This window comes from Amphiura filiformis, chromosome 1 (assembly GCF_039555335.1).
Source record: "Amphiura filiformis chromosome 1, Afil_fr2py, whole genome shotgun sequence".
Lineage (NCBI taxonomy): Eukaryota > Metazoa > Echinodermata > Ophiuroidea > Amphilepidida > Amphiuridae > Amphiura > Amphiura filiformis.
The window spans coordinates 29,747,855-29,766,208 of record NC_092628.1 but is presented as its reverse complement, the minus strand read 5'-3'; the positions used below and the strand labels follow the sequence as shown (position 1 = coordinate 29,766,208).

The 18,354-nt window shown below is 38.0% G+C and overlaps 1 protein-coding gene and 1 long non-coding RNA gene across 2 annotated transcripts in view; both read right to left on the bottom strand.

The window, feature by feature from the left end:
- Positions 1 to 18,354, bottom strand: part of LOC140141472 (uncharacterized) — a 262,118-nt gene that overhangs the window by 221,381 nt on the left and 22,383 nt on the right. The gene's annotated exons all lie outside the window — the stretch shown is intronic.
- On the bottom strand, positions 1,696 to 17,958 carry LOC140140971 (organic solute transporter subunit alpha-like). Its single transcript, XM_072162778.1, has 8 exons — positions 17,771 to 17,958; positions 15,961 to 16,079; positions 10,389 to 10,549; positions 9,060 to 9,133; positions 8,412 to 8,588; positions 7,842 to 7,953; positions 4,186 to 4,441; positions 1,696 to 3,301 (listed from the first exon to the last, which is right to left on the bottom strand). Exons 2-8 carry the CDS (start codon positions 16,013 to 16,015, stop codon positions 3,060 to 3,062), a joined length of 1,077 nt encoding a protein of 358 aa, XP_072018879.1. The 5' UTR covers positions 16,016 to 16,079; positions 17,771 to 17,958; the 3' UTR covers positions 1,696 to 3,059.

Here is an 18,354-nt window from a genome sequence, read left to right as displayed (position 1 = left end):
ATGGGTCCAAATCTCTTGAAAAATTGGTATATTTATGGATCCACTTTCAAATTCTCGGCGGCACATCCCTACCAAAATCAAACTTGAGTACCCCCCCCCCAGGCTAGTACTTCAGTTTCAGTCACTATACACAAAGACACACATAAGCACCAGAATTATAAATGTATATAGGAAGATGATTTAATGTCAAGAGTTGTTTAAAAAATCATAGGCACATTATGTATAATGTAATATGTGATGCCATCAAACAAAATCAGTCGGAAATATTGATTTTGAGGTATAGCCAAACAAAGGAAAAATTTCATTTGGTTTCCTGTTGTTTTGGAAACTCTTTAATTGCTCATATCTTTGGAACTGGTTGTTGGGTTTCCTGGAAAATACAGCTTTGTAAATGCTTCTTACTGTCCTATCAGAAACGGAACATTTAATATTTCTGAGTTCCGACTGATTTTGCTTGATTGCATCATATATATCACAGTTGTAGGATTGTCGCAATCATATACAAAAAAACTTACATATCTCTTTTGTTTAGACAAGATAAAAATAATCTAAAAAATCTAATATTGTTACAATATTTAAAAGCTGCTGAATTGGCATTAAAAATATTAAGTCATTTAATAATCTAATAAATCTGTATGCCGTAAAACTAGTGTTTTTTTGTCTCGTAAGCCGACATAATTCACTTCATAGTGCCAAATAACAGTACAGACTTGACAAGTAGAGTCGGTTGCGCAGGAATCCCCACAGGATTTTTGTTTCTGGAAGAGGATAAATGACCATAAAAAAACACCAAGAGCATTGAAAAAAGCTCAAATTTTTGTGCAAATATGTGACGTGTCATGTCAAAAGCAGACACTTTTGGGCAAGTTATGAATTTTGAGGTTTTTACATACAATGTATCTTAAATATAGAGATATTTTGTGAAAAAACCACCCACTGGCAGATTTTTGGCTATTTCTCCATTTACGATCCTGCTCAAAAGTGTCTGGTTTTGACATGACACGTCACATATATTCTTAAAATTTTCTGAAAAAATGTCAGTTAAGACCCAAAAATTACTAATTTCATATATAGCTAAACAAATCCCCCAAACCCAAAATCTGCAGAACAGGGTTGTTTTCTGCCGTAAGTATTGCAGGTAGCATACAAACTTTTGTTCTTCTCGCTGATACTTCTCAACATGCCATGCGGAATCGGATAATATTATAACATGATTGTCATATACACATTAGATGTACACACATTATATATTGACATAGCTAAAAACAGATTAGCAGTAATTCATTTCGTCGACGGGTCCTTAAAGAACTTTAGCAAAATTACCCTCGATTAGAGGAAAGCGAGGGTAATAAATTTTGTTTCACTGGTTTCATTTTCTGATATTGGATTTCACAATATGATCTCATATACCTCGACACCTGCTGATGTTTGACCTTTTGCATGTCAACACATTCCTGGTGCTCTGGAGGTCAGCTGGGCAGGGGAGTGAGTTTCAGGGCTGGAATTGCCAGAGGGCATATAATATGGTGACCCAAGTGAAGTCCAGGTGGTTAGGATGACAGATTGACCACTGTGTTTTTAAGACTAACTTTCATGCTCATGGCAATTGCCATGGCAACTGGCTGTCAAAGCTGAAAACATTTGAAGAAAGCATGGATTCAAAAGTTTTAAGGACATGTACATGAAATGTTTACAACATTATGTAACCCAATCAATCCAGCAATCATAAAATGAAAACAATATTGATAAAGTTGGTTTTGAGTAATCCTTGTGCACCACAGTAAAATTTGTTTGATCAACTATAGGGAAATTAGTTAATTTGTGTTCATCAAAATTCTGATAATGCTGCAATCTGAAACTATTATACCTGACTAATATAATAGGAATAATAGTCTCTGGCTGCAACTGTGCTGTATGCCCTCATGTTGCTATGTGCAAAGTTGCTGGCATACCCAGTTTTTTATGATGAACACAGAATTAGCAATTATCCTATAATTAATCAAAATTAATGGTAAATTTGTATCAGTCAATACATTACAAATAAAGATTAAAATTTTATCACAAATAACAATAATTAATTGATATATTTGACTGATAACAAAGGATCAACCAAGCATTGATGCTCTATAAAAAGACTATTGGCTCTATTGCATGTATGTTTTAATTGCTTTTACTGTTATCATTTTGCAGTATAGCATGGCCATGGTAGGCTATATTTTAATGAGAGACACTGCACCATGTCAAAATTCCACATTTTTACCTAATTTTGCTTGATTAATTCACATATACAAATAACAATCAAGAACATAATTATAAAGGAATCTCTTTATTTCTAAAAAAATTAGTTTTTGGTCTTTTTTCATTCATTGAAAATGTGTTGTTGAAATCAGTTTGAACTTCAATTCATATAATAGGCTTATCATCTCGCATTAATAGTAAAGTAATGAAGCAATATATACATGTATAAATATTATATACATTTCAAAGATGTCCTTGTTACATAGTGACTATTATTTAGTTCAGACTAATTCAATAATACTGAACACAGTATAAAGTATATATACACCGAAGTTGGTAACAGATATAAAAGAACCTTATATATACAATATATGCATCAACAGATACGTACACTGAGATTAAGTTCATAGCACTAGAAAATGCTTTTAATACTGTACCTGTGAATTTTGAAATCAAGCAAGATTTGGCATCTTCAGTGCTTCAGTGCGATAACACAAACATGGTAGAGTCTGCACTTGGCCTATCAAACCTTTTCTTTTGCACAAAGATTCCAGCATTATCTAAAGTTTGTTTGGCTTATAATAGGCGAAAATTATTTGGTTTTGTTACTGTGCGTGTCGATAAAGTCCCAGTTTACACTTGTGTAAATTCACATAAGCGTGCGCCACTCACACATTATAGCGTAAGCACTGCGCCAACTGTGTGCATGCCATTCTACAATACACAGTATTATGAGCCTTATTTTTCTCACCTTATATAAAACAATCTTTAGACCATGATCAACAATATTGAATAATGTTACATATCCTACGTTTAAAAGCTCAAACTGTTTCCACTGTTCCATATTCTGATAAACTAGACCCACTGCGCACTTTCCGCAATGGTTGCTTCTCCGTACCACCCATCTCATCTTCCATTGTTTTGGTAGAGCTTCCACCATATGAACGAGTCTTCTTCAGGCTTCCTGGCATGTATAATAAGTTGCCTTTTAGACCACGGAAATATTTCAGGACCATTGGGTACAGGAGGACCGACTCACAGATTAGAGCAAAACCATGCCATTCTAAAAACAAAGAAATGGATGGAACAATTAGTAATGCTTCAAAAATTATAGCAAGCAAATAACATCTTATTATTACATTTAGGGATTCAATCATGATTCAATTTTGTTCATCACAGTTTAACAACTAGCAGTCATAGATATACAACTGGTGTCCATGAACTTGAATGGAAAAGCGAATCGTCTAGTTACGGATACTATGGCGATGATATGATGGACCCTAAGAAATGAGAATATGTAACTATTATCTGTACCAATTCCAATGACACCTCATGCATATCCTGGGTAGGATATGCAAATGTTTACTAGATAGGCTTGGAAACTAAACACCACAGCCCTGTTTTTTCAAAGTAAAATGCTAATACCTATTACAATACATCAAAAGGACCAGGGGAATAAAGAGATTATAGTGAAGATGGTCTGTTAGTGACAAATTGATGAACATGCAGTAGCGGACCAAGGAGGCAGTTACCCCCTCTTACATATATACCTTGCGCTCACCAAAATAATGTCGGAATTAAAAATATATAGGCCTACTGCCCAGTATCAGTCACTGATGACTTATCAAAACAAAGATTGGCTATCTTTCACCGTGATATGCAACATGAACAGTCAAACCACGGTTGAATCGAATCCGCATGTGTTTTGCTGGTGTTTTATGAGAATCTTTGCGCGCATCAATTATCGGATTCACATCGGATTTCTAGGCCTGGGTAATAGTACTACATTGGTTTGCATGAGAAATGCCAAGTTTGAATTTCAAAATGTAGTAACTATTAAGCACCTTTAAGCACTATTAAGCACAGAGGTTGCTATAATCTGGTTAAGCACTGTACTTAACCGAGTACATGCAAAGCTATCAGTATCACATGGCTTATTCAACTTACGTTCTCCTCTGTAAACATGTGGAAATATAGCGTCCTCACATACGAGCACTCCAGTGGAGACAAGAACTAACATAACACCAGGCTGCAAATTGGCCAAAATCAAAGCTATTTGAGTACAGAGGAACTTTGGTACGACATTATATTGTGGCAATTCATCCCTCATGCCACGGTAGAGAATGGTTAGTGATGTCATGGCCGACAGGGTTGTGAAAACAGTAGTTAAGGTCAGGTATAAGAATGGGCCACTTGCGTTCATCTGAAATGGAAAACCAAAGAAAAAAATTGATTATCAAAAGTGGTTTTTAACACAAGTCTCCAAATATAAATACATACAGCCTGTCTCAAAAAAAATTGTGCAAGTGAAAAGCGCCCTCTGTGGCAATTAGAAAATACCTTTGTGACATAATGTTTACATCGACGTCAAGGGCACCGTCTTAGCTCTCAAATACCGTTTGTTCTGTTCAATTTGCTCTTTTTAATCTCGAGATATGTTTGGTTAAGGTGGCTGTGTACTCTCAGACATGCATGTAGTAAAAGTGCAATAACTTTGTAATTATTCGCAAAAACATATAAAAGTATACATTTTATGAAGGCAAGACATCAATAAATCTTAATATAAATACAGATTTGGGGTAAAAACAACAATTTTGAAGAAAATCACAAAAAGTGAGTTTTTGGCAATATTTGTTAGGTACATCATAACAAAAAACACTCTTTCCAAAATATTTTATTTTGTTTTTAGCTCAATCTTGAGGCTCCATTCCAAAACCGGTTTTTTTATTTTTTTGATATTGGCCTTATTTTTTGAGATATTGACCATATAAGGCATCAAAATGAACTTTTAAAATTCAAAACGCCTATTTGCACAAAATGATGCCCAAAATCGGAAATAGACCAAAATATAAAAAAATGAGAAAACCGTTTCTTGAGTCGATCATGCTTTTTACGATGATCATATTTGCTTACCTATAGATGCTGTATTTATTGAGTTATCGTGTACCTAAATCGTCATTTTACCGAGAAAATGAACATTGAAATAATGGCCGTTGAAGTTTAAAGTGGTCACATTTTGCACTTTCATCGAATCTCACAGGAGAATGCGACAGTTTTCGTTTTGTAACTTATATTACGTGAACATCGGGTAAATCCACAGCCCCTTGAGAAGTTTGAGCGAAATCCATTCATAGCTTGATATTTAAATCGGGGGAAAAAACTTGAAAAAACCCACATTTTATCAGCTAAAACGGAGCCATTTGACCACTAGGTTTTTGTGAAATCAGTGCTTCCGTGGTGTTTCCATAAGATGCGCCACGCATGCAGATAAGCGTCAGCGTATGCGTCAGCGATTTGTGCGTTAACAAATTGCGCGATCACATAGCGCGTGAGTTGTTGCTTGTGCGTGTACCTTGCTGGTACAACAAAGATTTTCTTTCCTTTTCAATTTCAAACACGAGTGGAATAGTGAAATAAAATCCTTAAAATAGTGCAGTTGGAGTTTACAAATCTGGATTTTCATTCCTTGTATTTATAAAAAACATAACAAGGTACAAACATATCATAAAAACTCAATTTTGAGAAAGAAACAATGGCTAGAGTACACAGCCGCGTTAAGAACGAACGGGTAAAATCACAATTGTGCCACTTTTACTAGGGAAGAGGGCTGTACATGTAAATCAATGACAGCATCAAGTTTATCAAGAGTTCCTTCGTGAAAACAAAAGAATCATCAATTACACAACAATAAAAAATTGTTTTTAATGTTTTATCATGATAAAGGTATAATGATTCTCTTTTTCTTCTTACGACAAATTAAACGATAAATAAATATTTCACATTCTGCTGTAAAATTAAATACATGTGCATGTCAATGATTTTACCATGATAAATACTGTTCTTTTTGTCATTCAAGACATGTTAAAAGACAAACAAATATTACACACTTATGGCTTAATGAACTTTGACAAGTTTATGAAATTAGACAAATTAATGAAATTAGACAAAATATTGCACGCGCACTGGTGTTGATGCGTCTAATGCACGAGCGGCGAAGGGAGGAGTGCATTAGACACATCAACATCAGCTATCATTGATTTACATGTACAGCCCTATTCCCTAGTAAAAGTGGCACAATTGTGATTTTACCCGTTCGTTCTTAACCAAACATATCTCGAGATTAAAAAGAGCAAATTGAACAGAACAAACGGTATTTGAGAGCTAAGACGGTGCCCTTGACGTTGATGTAAGCATCATGTCACGACGGTATTTTCTAATCGCCAAAGAGGGCGCTTTTCACTTGCACAATTTTTTTTGAGACAGGCTGTATATGGCTATGACAGCCGGTGAAAAAAAATGAAAATGACTATCTCAGGATTTGAACCTGGAGCCTTCCTATCACCAGACCGATGCTCTACCAATTGAGCTAATGACTAAGATAGAGAAGAGCAGTGATGCTATTATCTACAGCCTATATAGATAATCTAAAGGTCTCAGGTTCAAATCCTGTGAGAATCTAAAGGTCCCAGGTTCAAATCCTGAGATGGTAAATCCTGAGATGGTCATCAGTTCAAGAAGCCCTTCAGATGATTAACTTAAGCATTCAGGGTGCTAATTCAGTTAAATAGTTTTTTAATCCGCTGCATATATACAAAGCTCAGTAGCAAGTGATTTCAACTTCCATTTGCCTCTGTAATTTACATACAGGAAATATAGCATCCTCACATTTGAGCATTATGTATAGTTAATTTAAATCTTGACAGCAGCCAGTGAAAAATAAATGAAATGACTGTCTCAGGATTTGAACCTGGGACCTACCCATCACCGGACCGATGATCTACCAACTGAGCTAATGTCCCAGGTTCAAATCCTGAGATGGTCATAACTGCTGAAGACGCCAGTTGACCTGGTGAAAGCGCTCTGGTGAGTGTAATTTGAGTAGCGTAGAAGTATTATTTTGCTTTCTATTTACGTTTCCCCTACGTATGAATATACATCACTATAAAAACTTAATTACTGTTTTCTTTATCACAACTGATGGCATGTGCTTTACGTTACGAAGGAGTATTGCAATAGCAGCAAGTTCCTACATTGGCCAGCAAGAACTATTTCTTTGCTAAATATTATGGTACTGCAACCCATTCTTGTCCTCAGAACAAGTTGCACATAATATGCACCCAGGTGCAATGGGAAGCTGTTACGGGTAGTCACAGTCGTTGTACTGATGGACCCTGCGCCACTTGTAGGCTGCAAACGTGGTTCCGACATATTCTAATGACGGCGGAGTAAATGTAAAGCGCTTAGAGGCTGTTTACGGCATAAAGTGCTATATAAATTTCTACATTTATTTTATTTTATTTTATATCAAAATTTGGAATGTACATTATCCTTGCAGACATCAACAGTTTCTGGACGGTGTTTCTAGATCTAAATCAGCATAAGAACTGATACATTATAAATAATTTACCATAGCTGACGGTGAAGGGTTAGTCCATACTTGTATGACAAATTAACCGTGTCCATGATAAGGCAAAACAAAAACCTCAAATGTTTGATATAGTAAAACTGAGTAGGGCGGGTCAATGTCTTCGGTTGTCAGGGTTTCAAGACATGTGTTGGTGTGTTTGCATGTCTTTAACTTGTCTTTTCATGTATATACTTACCACCCCAAGTGGGAATGTGAGATCTAGTTTAAGAACTTGAGTAAGAAACAGGACCAAAGGACGAAAGACAGCAATTTGCATTGTCAGGGTTTCCAAGATTAAAATATTCCGCCTGAAAAAAGAAAATTCATATATCAATATCGAGTGATACTATATCTGTGGCCCTCTAGCTATAATGATCGACTAATGACCCTTTTCTTTTCACAAGATTCAACACCAAGATGCACACACAAAATCAGAAGTGCAACTGTGAAAATACGTCAATCCAGCTCGTATTGCAAAAAGAGTATCATTCTTTTTACTTAGAGAATACATTTGTACACAATAGGAATGTTTGTTTTTACTATCCTCAATGATGTCATGGAGGATAGGCAGGTCTAATATTTTGAGTAGTAGATGCCGGCACAATCAGTAAGTATTATTTTAATTAATAACTTATTTCATTTAGCCAAAAATTAAGTTACTGCACAAAACTTTATACATACATGTATGTGCAGCCAGTGAAAGGGTAATGCCCCAGTTACCAACTGCACCGCTTTTTAACTATATCGGTATTTAATAGTCACTAACCTTGTAATTTTAATTTTGGCCCACTTGAAGCGACCGCATCCCATAAACCAACAGCACAAAGGAGGGCGTCCCCATAGTATACCATCGGTATCTTTATATTTCTGTACCATAGCATCTAAGCCACCAAAATAATCTAACATAAGCTGGAAATAGTGATATAGACATGGGAAGAAGTAGCTGCAAAGGAAACACGCAAGTTTTTTTAAAAATTAAAAATTTGTTTGTACTTCTAGTTACAAAGATGAATAATATAGATCTGCTCCAGATCTTATGGCAAATTTGCCAAAACATTTAAAAAACATTTGTTTTTAATTTACACAATAAATCTAAACAGCAGCAGCACCAAACTGGTGTTGTGACTGCCCATTTGGGTGGATTAAAGTCGCTTAAAATTCGATGTTAGATTCTTTTGTGTTGTAAACTGTCATCATTCTTTTGTCTACGTGTAACACAGGTGATAGAATGCAGTTTAAAATACCCTCCAAGGCCGCATCATTTCACATTTTAGGTGAGATGGAGCCGACGGGGACCCAGCTATTGACTGTAGGAATGCGTGAAATTGGATTCGTCTATAGAATGGGAAGAAGTAAGTGCAGTGATAAGACAAAATAATGTAAACAAACAAAGTGAGAAATCATAATTACTTACAAATTTGCAGCTATGGTACACAGTAAAGCTGCCCTAGGTACATACAGGGCTAAGAGACTTGTGAAGCAATACACCTGAAAATAAAATATGTAAATAAATCAATAAATCAACCAATTAATCAATTAATTGATCGATTGGTTAGTCAATTAATCAATCACTCAATAAATCAATAAACACTTTATTTGATTTTGAATAATAGTAATTAATTGATGTGCAAATTATTTCTGTATCTCAAACACTCTGATTAAGTACCATACTATCTGCTGGTAGGGGGTATATATACTATGTGTTACCATCCTCAGGTGACCCTTTATTTCCAATATAAACCACTGACTTACTTACTGACCTTCGTCGAAACATTCTTGAGAATGGGACCCTTTCACTGACCACTGTTTTGGATGCAAAGACTGATTTTTTTGGGCTGTGTGTATTAAATTTTGGGTATAATTGCCAGGAGAAAGATGTACATATAGACCCATCATTGAAATTCCTACCATAAATGGTGATTTGCAGATCAGTTGTGTTGTCAGTCTAAGTCCTGACCCTTTTTAGCAAAAAGTTTGATACAGGGACCCTATAAGTGGTCCTTGTTGTGCGAAAACCCTCAATCCATCAAATTCTAACCGGAAGTCAGCCTATATGTGACCGTACAGCACGAATGAGCCGTAAATGTCCTCAATTGTATTCTGAGTTACAGTGTAAAATGGGCATGAAGGTCATATTCATAGGTATTTCAATTTGGTGCTACGTGTATCTCATTAAATGAGATACACGTAGCACCCAATTGAGGTACCTATGAATACGACCTTCATGCCCATTTTACACTGTAACTCAGAATACAATTGAAGACATTTACGGCTCATTCGTGCTGTACGGTCACATATATTACCATACCCACTGGTGGTGGGATTCTTTGTATATTAAGCCAATTAACTGCCTTGCCTGCCAAGTCTGTCTTACCTGTCTTGTCCTGTCCTTGTCTACACATATTTAATGTCTTTGTCTTTGCACTACGGTATCTAAAATTTCATAACCATATTACATTAAGGTTGCCATTACAGTATAGTTCTTTTGAGCTTTGCTCTGCAATGGCCACCCTTCCATTTTAATGATTGATTTCATTATGGAAAAATAAACTGAAATTGAGTCAGGGGTGTGAGAGGCCACATACTAAAACAGAGGAAAACTACTTTTTAAAACAGCTGAAAAACGAGCAAAACCGGAGTAAAAATGCCCGAAAATAATAGAAAATGTATCAATTTTGGCAACAAAAAGAGAGGAAATCAGCTGAAAAAGGAAACTCTGACACCCCTGTTGAGTGTAACTTACTGGATATATCCCTATTATCCATATATTCCGTACTGCTCTGTCATGATATGGTAGATTTGTATTGACGTAATATGCTGCTTCTATAAACACTATCCATTCCACTATTGTAATTATTGTTGCTATGGATAGAATTGCTATTAGAGCAGGATTGTCAGGAAGCTCTGTAGAGAAGCAAAATAGGATTTAAGAATGGTAAATAGAACTAGAAGGCTATATATTTGTACACAAATACGGCTATACCCGCATGTTATGGAAACTTTCAGTCCTTATTTGCTGAGGACTTAAAATAAAGAAATTGTAAAAAGTCGCCCAATTGGGCAGGAAATGTGTAAAAAGTGAAAGTCCAAGTCACAAGCTTTAATTGAATGTAGGTTGCACTGTCGTAGCACTTAAAATAAAGAAATTGTAAAAAGTCCCTCCCAGGGAGTCGCTCTCTTACTCTCCATAGGTTGCTGTTGTCAGTATCTCTTACTCACAGTGAGGCTATGCAATATGATTAGGGGAAACTATTCCAGAGGGAGTATGTAAATTAAATGGAACAGCCATTTCAGAGGGAGTATGTAAATTATATGGAACAGCCTTTTTGGGGGGCCATTTCATAGGGAGTATGTAAATTAAATGGAACAGCAAATGGGTATGTAATTTAACTGGAACAGCCTTAACGCTTCGTGCTGGTATTTCCAATTATGATATAATACGATCTGTCTGTTTAGTCTTACGTGTGTGGGGTGGATGGGTGTGTGGGTGTTAGTAACAATATAATTCTCAGGTGCTATCTGTGTACATATTCTGAGCCCGGAAGCTGCTTTCTTTGATGAGAAACGGCCCGCCCTTTGTTTTAACATTTGGGGCCCTGGGACCCATAATATTTGACTTATGAGGCCTATGTACATAATTATGTTGAAGTATAATGCTCTAGTGCTATCAGTAGACTCAAGCTGGCCACTGTAGCTACTTTATTTACTGAGTAATGGCCGGCCCTATGTTTTAGCGTTTGGGGCCCTGGGGCCAATATTATGCGATATATGGGGCTCATATGTACATAACAATGTCATTCTCAGGTGCAATCTGTGTACAAACTCTGAGCCATACAGCTGCTTTATATGATGAGATACGGCCGGCCCTTTGTTTTAACATTTGGGGCCCTGGGGCCCAATATATATGACTTATGGGGCTCGTGTACATATGTTAAAGTACGATTCTCAAGTGCTATCAGTAGACTCAAGCTGGGCATTGTAGCTGCTTTATTTACTGAGTAACGGCCGGCCCTATGTTTTAGCGTTTGGGGCCCTTGGGCCCATATTATGTGACATATGGGGTTATATATACATATGACAATATAATACTAAAAGACCTATCTGTGTACCAAATCTGAACCCTGTAGCTACTTTATTTGCTGAGAAACGACCGGCCCTTTGTTTTAACATTTGGGACCCTGGGGCCCATAGCCTTGTACATCTGGGGCCAAAATGGGCAAAAGGCACATACTACAACTTAGGGCCCATACATATGCCACTTATGAGCACTAGTGATCTTGTACTTTTAGAGCTAGGCTTGTCAATCTGTTGCACCATATTTTAACATTTGGGCCCTTGGGGCCCACAATATATAACACTAGATTTCGCGGTTCTCGGGTTGGGTGGTTCTCATTATAGGTCTATCTCTAATTACCAAACACCCGTTACCCATATACCCGCCCTGACCTTTTAAACTACTATGATATAGGCCTGCGTCTCTTAGTGATCAATATAATGGGCTATAAGCCTTACCTGGTTCTGGTCCGATGAGATGCACCTGTAAATTAGTCAAGCTTTTATGATACCAAGACTGCGCCTGCCGGTACTCGCAAGACACGCCTGTTGATAATCGGCAGACGCGCTCAGCGAGCACGCGATAGCTCACAGCAGCACGCGATAGCCTTGTGGACAGACGGACAAACTCTCTATATTTAGTATTAAGATATGGGGCTCTTGTATATTTGTAAATATAGAGTACCCCTAGGGCTATCAGTGTACCAACTCAGGGCCCCGAGGCTTCTTTATTTGACGAGAAACTGCGTGCTTTGTATTTTCACATTTGGGCCCCTAGGGCCCGTGACCTTTGACCTCTGGGGCCAAGATGGGCAAAAGGCACTTCTACGGGGTAGGGCCCATAAGTGTACCACATATGGGTTCCAAGGCCTTTGTAGTTTTAGCGCTAGCCTTGACAGAATGATGTGTTTGATGGAGAAGGAGGAGGAGGAGGAAAAGGAGGAGGAGAAGGAGGAGGAGGAGAAGAAACCACAGGATGGCAATATACCCGTCCATGCTTCGCATGCGGGTATAACTACTAACATGAAATTTCCTTCCATGTGGAGAGAAAATGAAACTGGAAATAAAACTACAAATGAAAATAACAACCCCTCCTTTAATAGTCACATGGATTAACCTACTATGTCTGTGCTACTTTGGTTTATTTTTGTAAGTTGAAGATATATTCCCCGTTTCAGAAAAATACAGGGGTGCTGGGCTTTTTTTTACCCCATGGTTGCGAAGTTTCCAATATTTTACACTACAAACTATAGGACCAGGGGCTAGGAGCTCATTTTATTAGCTTCTGGTCCAGGCTTACTTAATATTTGGCTTGTACAGTGGTTATTATTGTAAGCTTTTAAATCCTCCTCATATTGACAATGAAATGTTACATGTATATTGGGGCTGTGCAATAATTATGAGCCCTACCCCAAGGCTTAAATTTTCAAATGGTGTGCCAAATATTGCTCCCCTCCCCCCCCCCCCCAACCCTCTCAATGTGACAAAAATTGCCCTGCCCCCTCTCGTCGGACTGCCAAAAAATCTTTGCACATTTGAGCGTTTCTGTGGTGTTTTCAGAGCATGTTACTTAAAAGGTGCCCGTAAATGTGTACCAAAAATTGCTTTGCCCCCTCACCTCACCAAAAACATTTTGCTCCCCCCCCCCAATTTTACCCTCCTGCAGGGCTCATAATTATTGCACATGCCCTAAAAGAAATATCATTTCAAGTTCAGTTTTTGAGAAGACTTTATTATAATGAGGCTTTATCCCTTACTTGATCATAAACACTTCTTAAAAACAATAAATTTTAACAAATTGTTCTTTGAATACAAAATGATGCTTTCACATACCATAGCAATCGCTGGTTATATTACTTATTTAGAATCACAACCATGATATTGTGAATGCAAACAGAGTGTATTTATGGGTACACTTGTATTAAATCAATTTCAAAGATCATAAATCAGATAAGCGCTACAATTATTTGGACTTTGATATGGCATATTATGTAGTCTATAAATATTTGTTATACCCGCATGCGAAGCATGGACGGGTATATTCCCATTCTGTGGTTTCTTCTTCATCTCCTTCTTCTCCCATCAAACACATCATTCTGTCAAGGCTAGCGCTAAAACTACAAGGGCCCCATGGCCCATATGTGGTACACGTATGGGCCCTACCCCGTAAAAGTGCCTTTTGCCCATCTTGGCCCCAGAGGTCAAAGGTCACGGGCCCCAGGGGCCCAAATGTGAAAATACAAAGCACGCTGCTTTCTCATCAAATGAAGCAGCCTCAGGGCCCTGAGTTGGTACACTGATAGCCCTAGGGGTACTCTATATTTACAAATATACAAGAGTCCCATATGTTATATATTATGGGCCCCAGGGGCCTAAATGTTAAAATATGGTGCAACAGATTGACAAGCCTAGCTCTAAAAGTACAAGATCACTAGGCCTCATATGTGGCATATGTATGGGCCCTAAGTTGTAGATGTGCCTTTTGCCCATTTTGGCCCCAGATGTACAAGGCTGGGGCCCCAGGGGCCCAACTGTTAAACCAAAGGGCCGGCCGTGTCTCAGCAAGTAAAGTAGCTACAGGGTTCAGATTTGGTACACAGATAGGTCTTTAGTATTATATTGTCATATATATATATAATCCCCATATGTCACATAATATGGGCCTCAGGGCCCCAAACGCTAAAACATAGGGCCGGCCGTTACTCAGTAAATAAAGCAGCTACAATGCCCAGCTTGAGTCTACTGATAGCACTTGAGAATCATACTTCAACATATGTACATGAGCCCCATAAGTAATATATATTGGGCCCCAGGGCCCCAAATGTTAAAACAAAGGGCCGGCCGTTTTTCATCATAAAAAGCAGCTTTATGGCTCAGAGTTTGTACACAGATTGCACATTGTTATATGTACATATGAGCCCCATATATTACATAATATTGGCCCCAGGGCCCCAAACGCTAAAACATAGGGCCGGCCGTTACTCAGTAAATAAAGTAGCTACAGTGGCCAGCTTGAGTCTACTGATAGCTCTAGAAAATTATACTTCAACGTAATTATGTACATGGGCCTCATAAGTCAAATATTATGGGCCCCAGGGCCCCAAATGTTAAAAAACAAAGGGCGGGCTGCTTCTCATCAAAGAAGGCAGCTTCCGGCTCAGAATTTGTACACAGATAGCACCTATAGAATTATATTGTTACTAACACCCACACACCCCTCCGCTCCACACATGCAGGACTAAACAGATAGATCGTATTATATCATAATTGGAAATACCAGCGTGAAGCGTTAAGGCTGTTTCAGTTAAATTACATACCCATTGGCTGTTCCATTTAATTTACATACTCCCTCTGAAATGGCCCCAAAAAAGGCTGTTCCATTTAATTTACATACTCCCTCTGAAATGGCTGTTCCATTTAATTTACATACTCCCTCTGGAATAGCTTCCCCTGAATCATATTGCATAGCCTCGCTGTGAGTAAGAGAGACTGACAACAGCAACCTATGTAGAGTAAGAGAGACGACTCCCCTGGGAGGGGACTTTTTATTACTTCTTTATTTTAAGTGCTACGACAGTGCAACCTACATTCAATTAAAGCTTGTGACTTGGACTTTCACTTTTTACACATACAATTTCTTTATTTTAAGTCCTCAGCAAATAAGGACTGTAAGTTTGGGTACACCGATAACATGCGGGTATAGCCGTATTTGTGTACAAATATATAGCCTTCTAGTTTCTTTTGCAATTCCCCAATTTCAAATAGCTCTATATAATATAGTTAGTCAATATGCCCCCCCCCCCCCACACACACACACATGCACACCCCCACCAACTGCAACATGCACACAAGCATAAAAAAGCGAAGTCCCATTAATATTTATCCTTTTTCCATCATGAAATCTATACTATACCAGCAGTGAATTTTACACTATTTTTTGTACTAAATAAAATACATGTAATTATACATACGGTAATATAATCTTTTTCATTTTGTGACACGATTAGTCCACTCAGACCTAATGTCGGCAAATACGAAACTGCTCAATATAGAAATAGATAAGAATTACAGTAATCATAGTTAGACTATCAAAATGTTGTATCTTCCCAACCAAATCAGTTACAAACATGGGGTTTGGACTGATAGAAAGGGAATTTTTCCTTCATAAACCTGATAATAACTTGATTTTGAAAAAAATATGACTTTAGCCTGACCTGAGTGGACTGGATCGGGTCACATTTTTAGTTTTTTGTGATACAAACCTTCCCTGAAGACCTCACTAGCCGAGGGATTTGTACAATTTGGAACAAATGCCATGTTACCGCAGTATTACCACTAGCTCTGGTTGGTTCATAAGTGTAACTTGCCCACCTCGACAGGTCTGCAATATTGGAAAAGAAATGACAACATTATAAAGTCAGCGTAAAGTGACATGTGCAAAAAAAGGTCAAATATTGCAGAGGAAGTTCATCATGTCACATGTTCAAGATTAAAGTGTTCTTGAGCCTTGAGGTACAAGGTAAGGCTACACAGACAACATTTAAACCAGTGCAGTAACATAGCTAGGGGGAGCTGGGAGAGGGGGCGATTAGGGGCAAGTTGCCCTCCCCACAAAAATTTTCAGTGATGAAAATGGCGACAGCAAAGAGTAAAGTGTCATTAAAATGACTAAAATTGGGATGAAAAATTGACAAATGGGGATGAAAATTTGGTTTTGCCCCTTCATACTAAAAAGCTGGCTATAGCTGCTGGCATAAACTGGGCGAGAATTCATGAGTGGGGGCATGCGAATTGTGAATTTAAGTGAATTTCAGGGGGGGGGGGCAAAATAAACAAATTGCCTCAAAAGGGGGGGGGGGGAGAAAAATATTTGGGGAGAAAACTGGGCACCCTCTTTGCCAAATTTCCAAACAACCTGCCAAAAATCGCTTGTCCCCCTCTCGGCTTGCCAAAGCTATCTTTGCCCCCCCCCTTTTACACATGCCAAATTTTTGGGATCCCAGTTTGCAAACCTTAAATGGTCTAGATCCTAGATACCGGTATATGTTGCGAGCACAGCGAGCAGGAAAATTTGAAAGTGTTTCCGTACTGTTTTCCTACCAAAAATTGTTTGCTAATTGCTCCCCCTTTCAGCTCGCCAAAAATTTCTTGCCCCTTCCTCCCCAATTTTACCCTCCCCCAGGGCTCATAATTATTGCACAGCCCCTAAAAGGGCCAAAAACATGCATGGGGGGGGGTTGTCATATACAATCAAGCCCAACAAAGACTTGTACAAATAAAACACATTTTTCATCCTTTTTTTAAAATCTTAATATCAGGCCAGTCAGCTTCCCACAGGGCATGGCAAGACATCTCACAGTACCCTCGGGTACTCAAGTTTGGTTTTGGTAGGGACGTGCCGCTGAGAATTTGAAAGTGGACCCATAAATATACCAATTTTTCAAGAAATTTGGACCCATTGTTTGATATACCAATTCAAATTTTCGGCCGAATTTAACCCAAATTGTCGTAGTTTTTAGTTTTCCCAAAATTTTGGCTAGATTAAGGAAAAATTGGGCTATTTTCCAAAAAAAAGGGGGATATTTTGAAAAAAGGACCCATTCATAGGCCTATACCAAAATAGGCTTTGAAAAAGGGTCATTGATATACCAAAAGGCTGAAAATGCTACCCATATTTGCGGCACGCCCCCGTATGGTCATTTGTACCGAGTACCCCCCCTGCCCCCCCCCCTCCCCCTGCTGACAGCAGCCAAGAGCTGACTGCAGCACTGAGTGAGTTTCAGCTACTGGAACTTGAGCTTTGAAAATATACCGTACAGAGTACAGAACTACAGTCTACAAAAAAAATATATATTTTGTGTTTGAAACTCTTTATTAATTTTTTTATCATACAACAAAAACATAACGAGTTGCCCATGCAAAAATATGCACCTCGCGTTTTTGATTTCCGGATATGCTCATGTGCTGGGTGTATGATAGTGTCAATGTCCGGTCCCTTACTCAGTGTATTCAGTGTACATTTTTAAGCTTACCAAATTTCCTTAAATAATATAAGCTTAAATTAAAACTTACCGTAAATCATGCATCAAATCTCTCTTCGTTCTCCATTCCCGATTAGTACTATTGAATCAACAAGACAGGTAGGTTGTGCATGCTGCACTAAATGAACTATGTACCTTGGACCATTTATGTAATTATTCAGCTTCTGTTCTATTTACAAATCACGAGTGTTTATTCGGTCGCGGATGAGATGATTGATGGTATGTGTGACCTTTGACTTGTTAAAAAAGTTTTCCAAACTTTATTTTCGCGAATGAGGGCAGTACATGTACCTTAATATTAAAAATTCACAGGCCTGAAAATTCAAACGTAGCTAAGGCCGTGTAAAATTAATATTTTGGTTCTCGTCCCCTCCCTCCTCAATTTCTGGGATTTGTCAGATTTTTTTGATTTTTAGATTTTTCAATTTTTTAGACTTTGGAATGATTTATGAAATCTTCAAACATATAAATAAGTTTATTAGAGAACAGGCATCACTTCCAAGTCTTTTGTGGTACTCTAGGGGTTTATCCTCAGAATCTCACATTTGAAAAAAAAAAAAAAGGGCCTCATCGTTTCCTCGAGCACTGTTGGAGAAGACCGAAAACTACTGACAA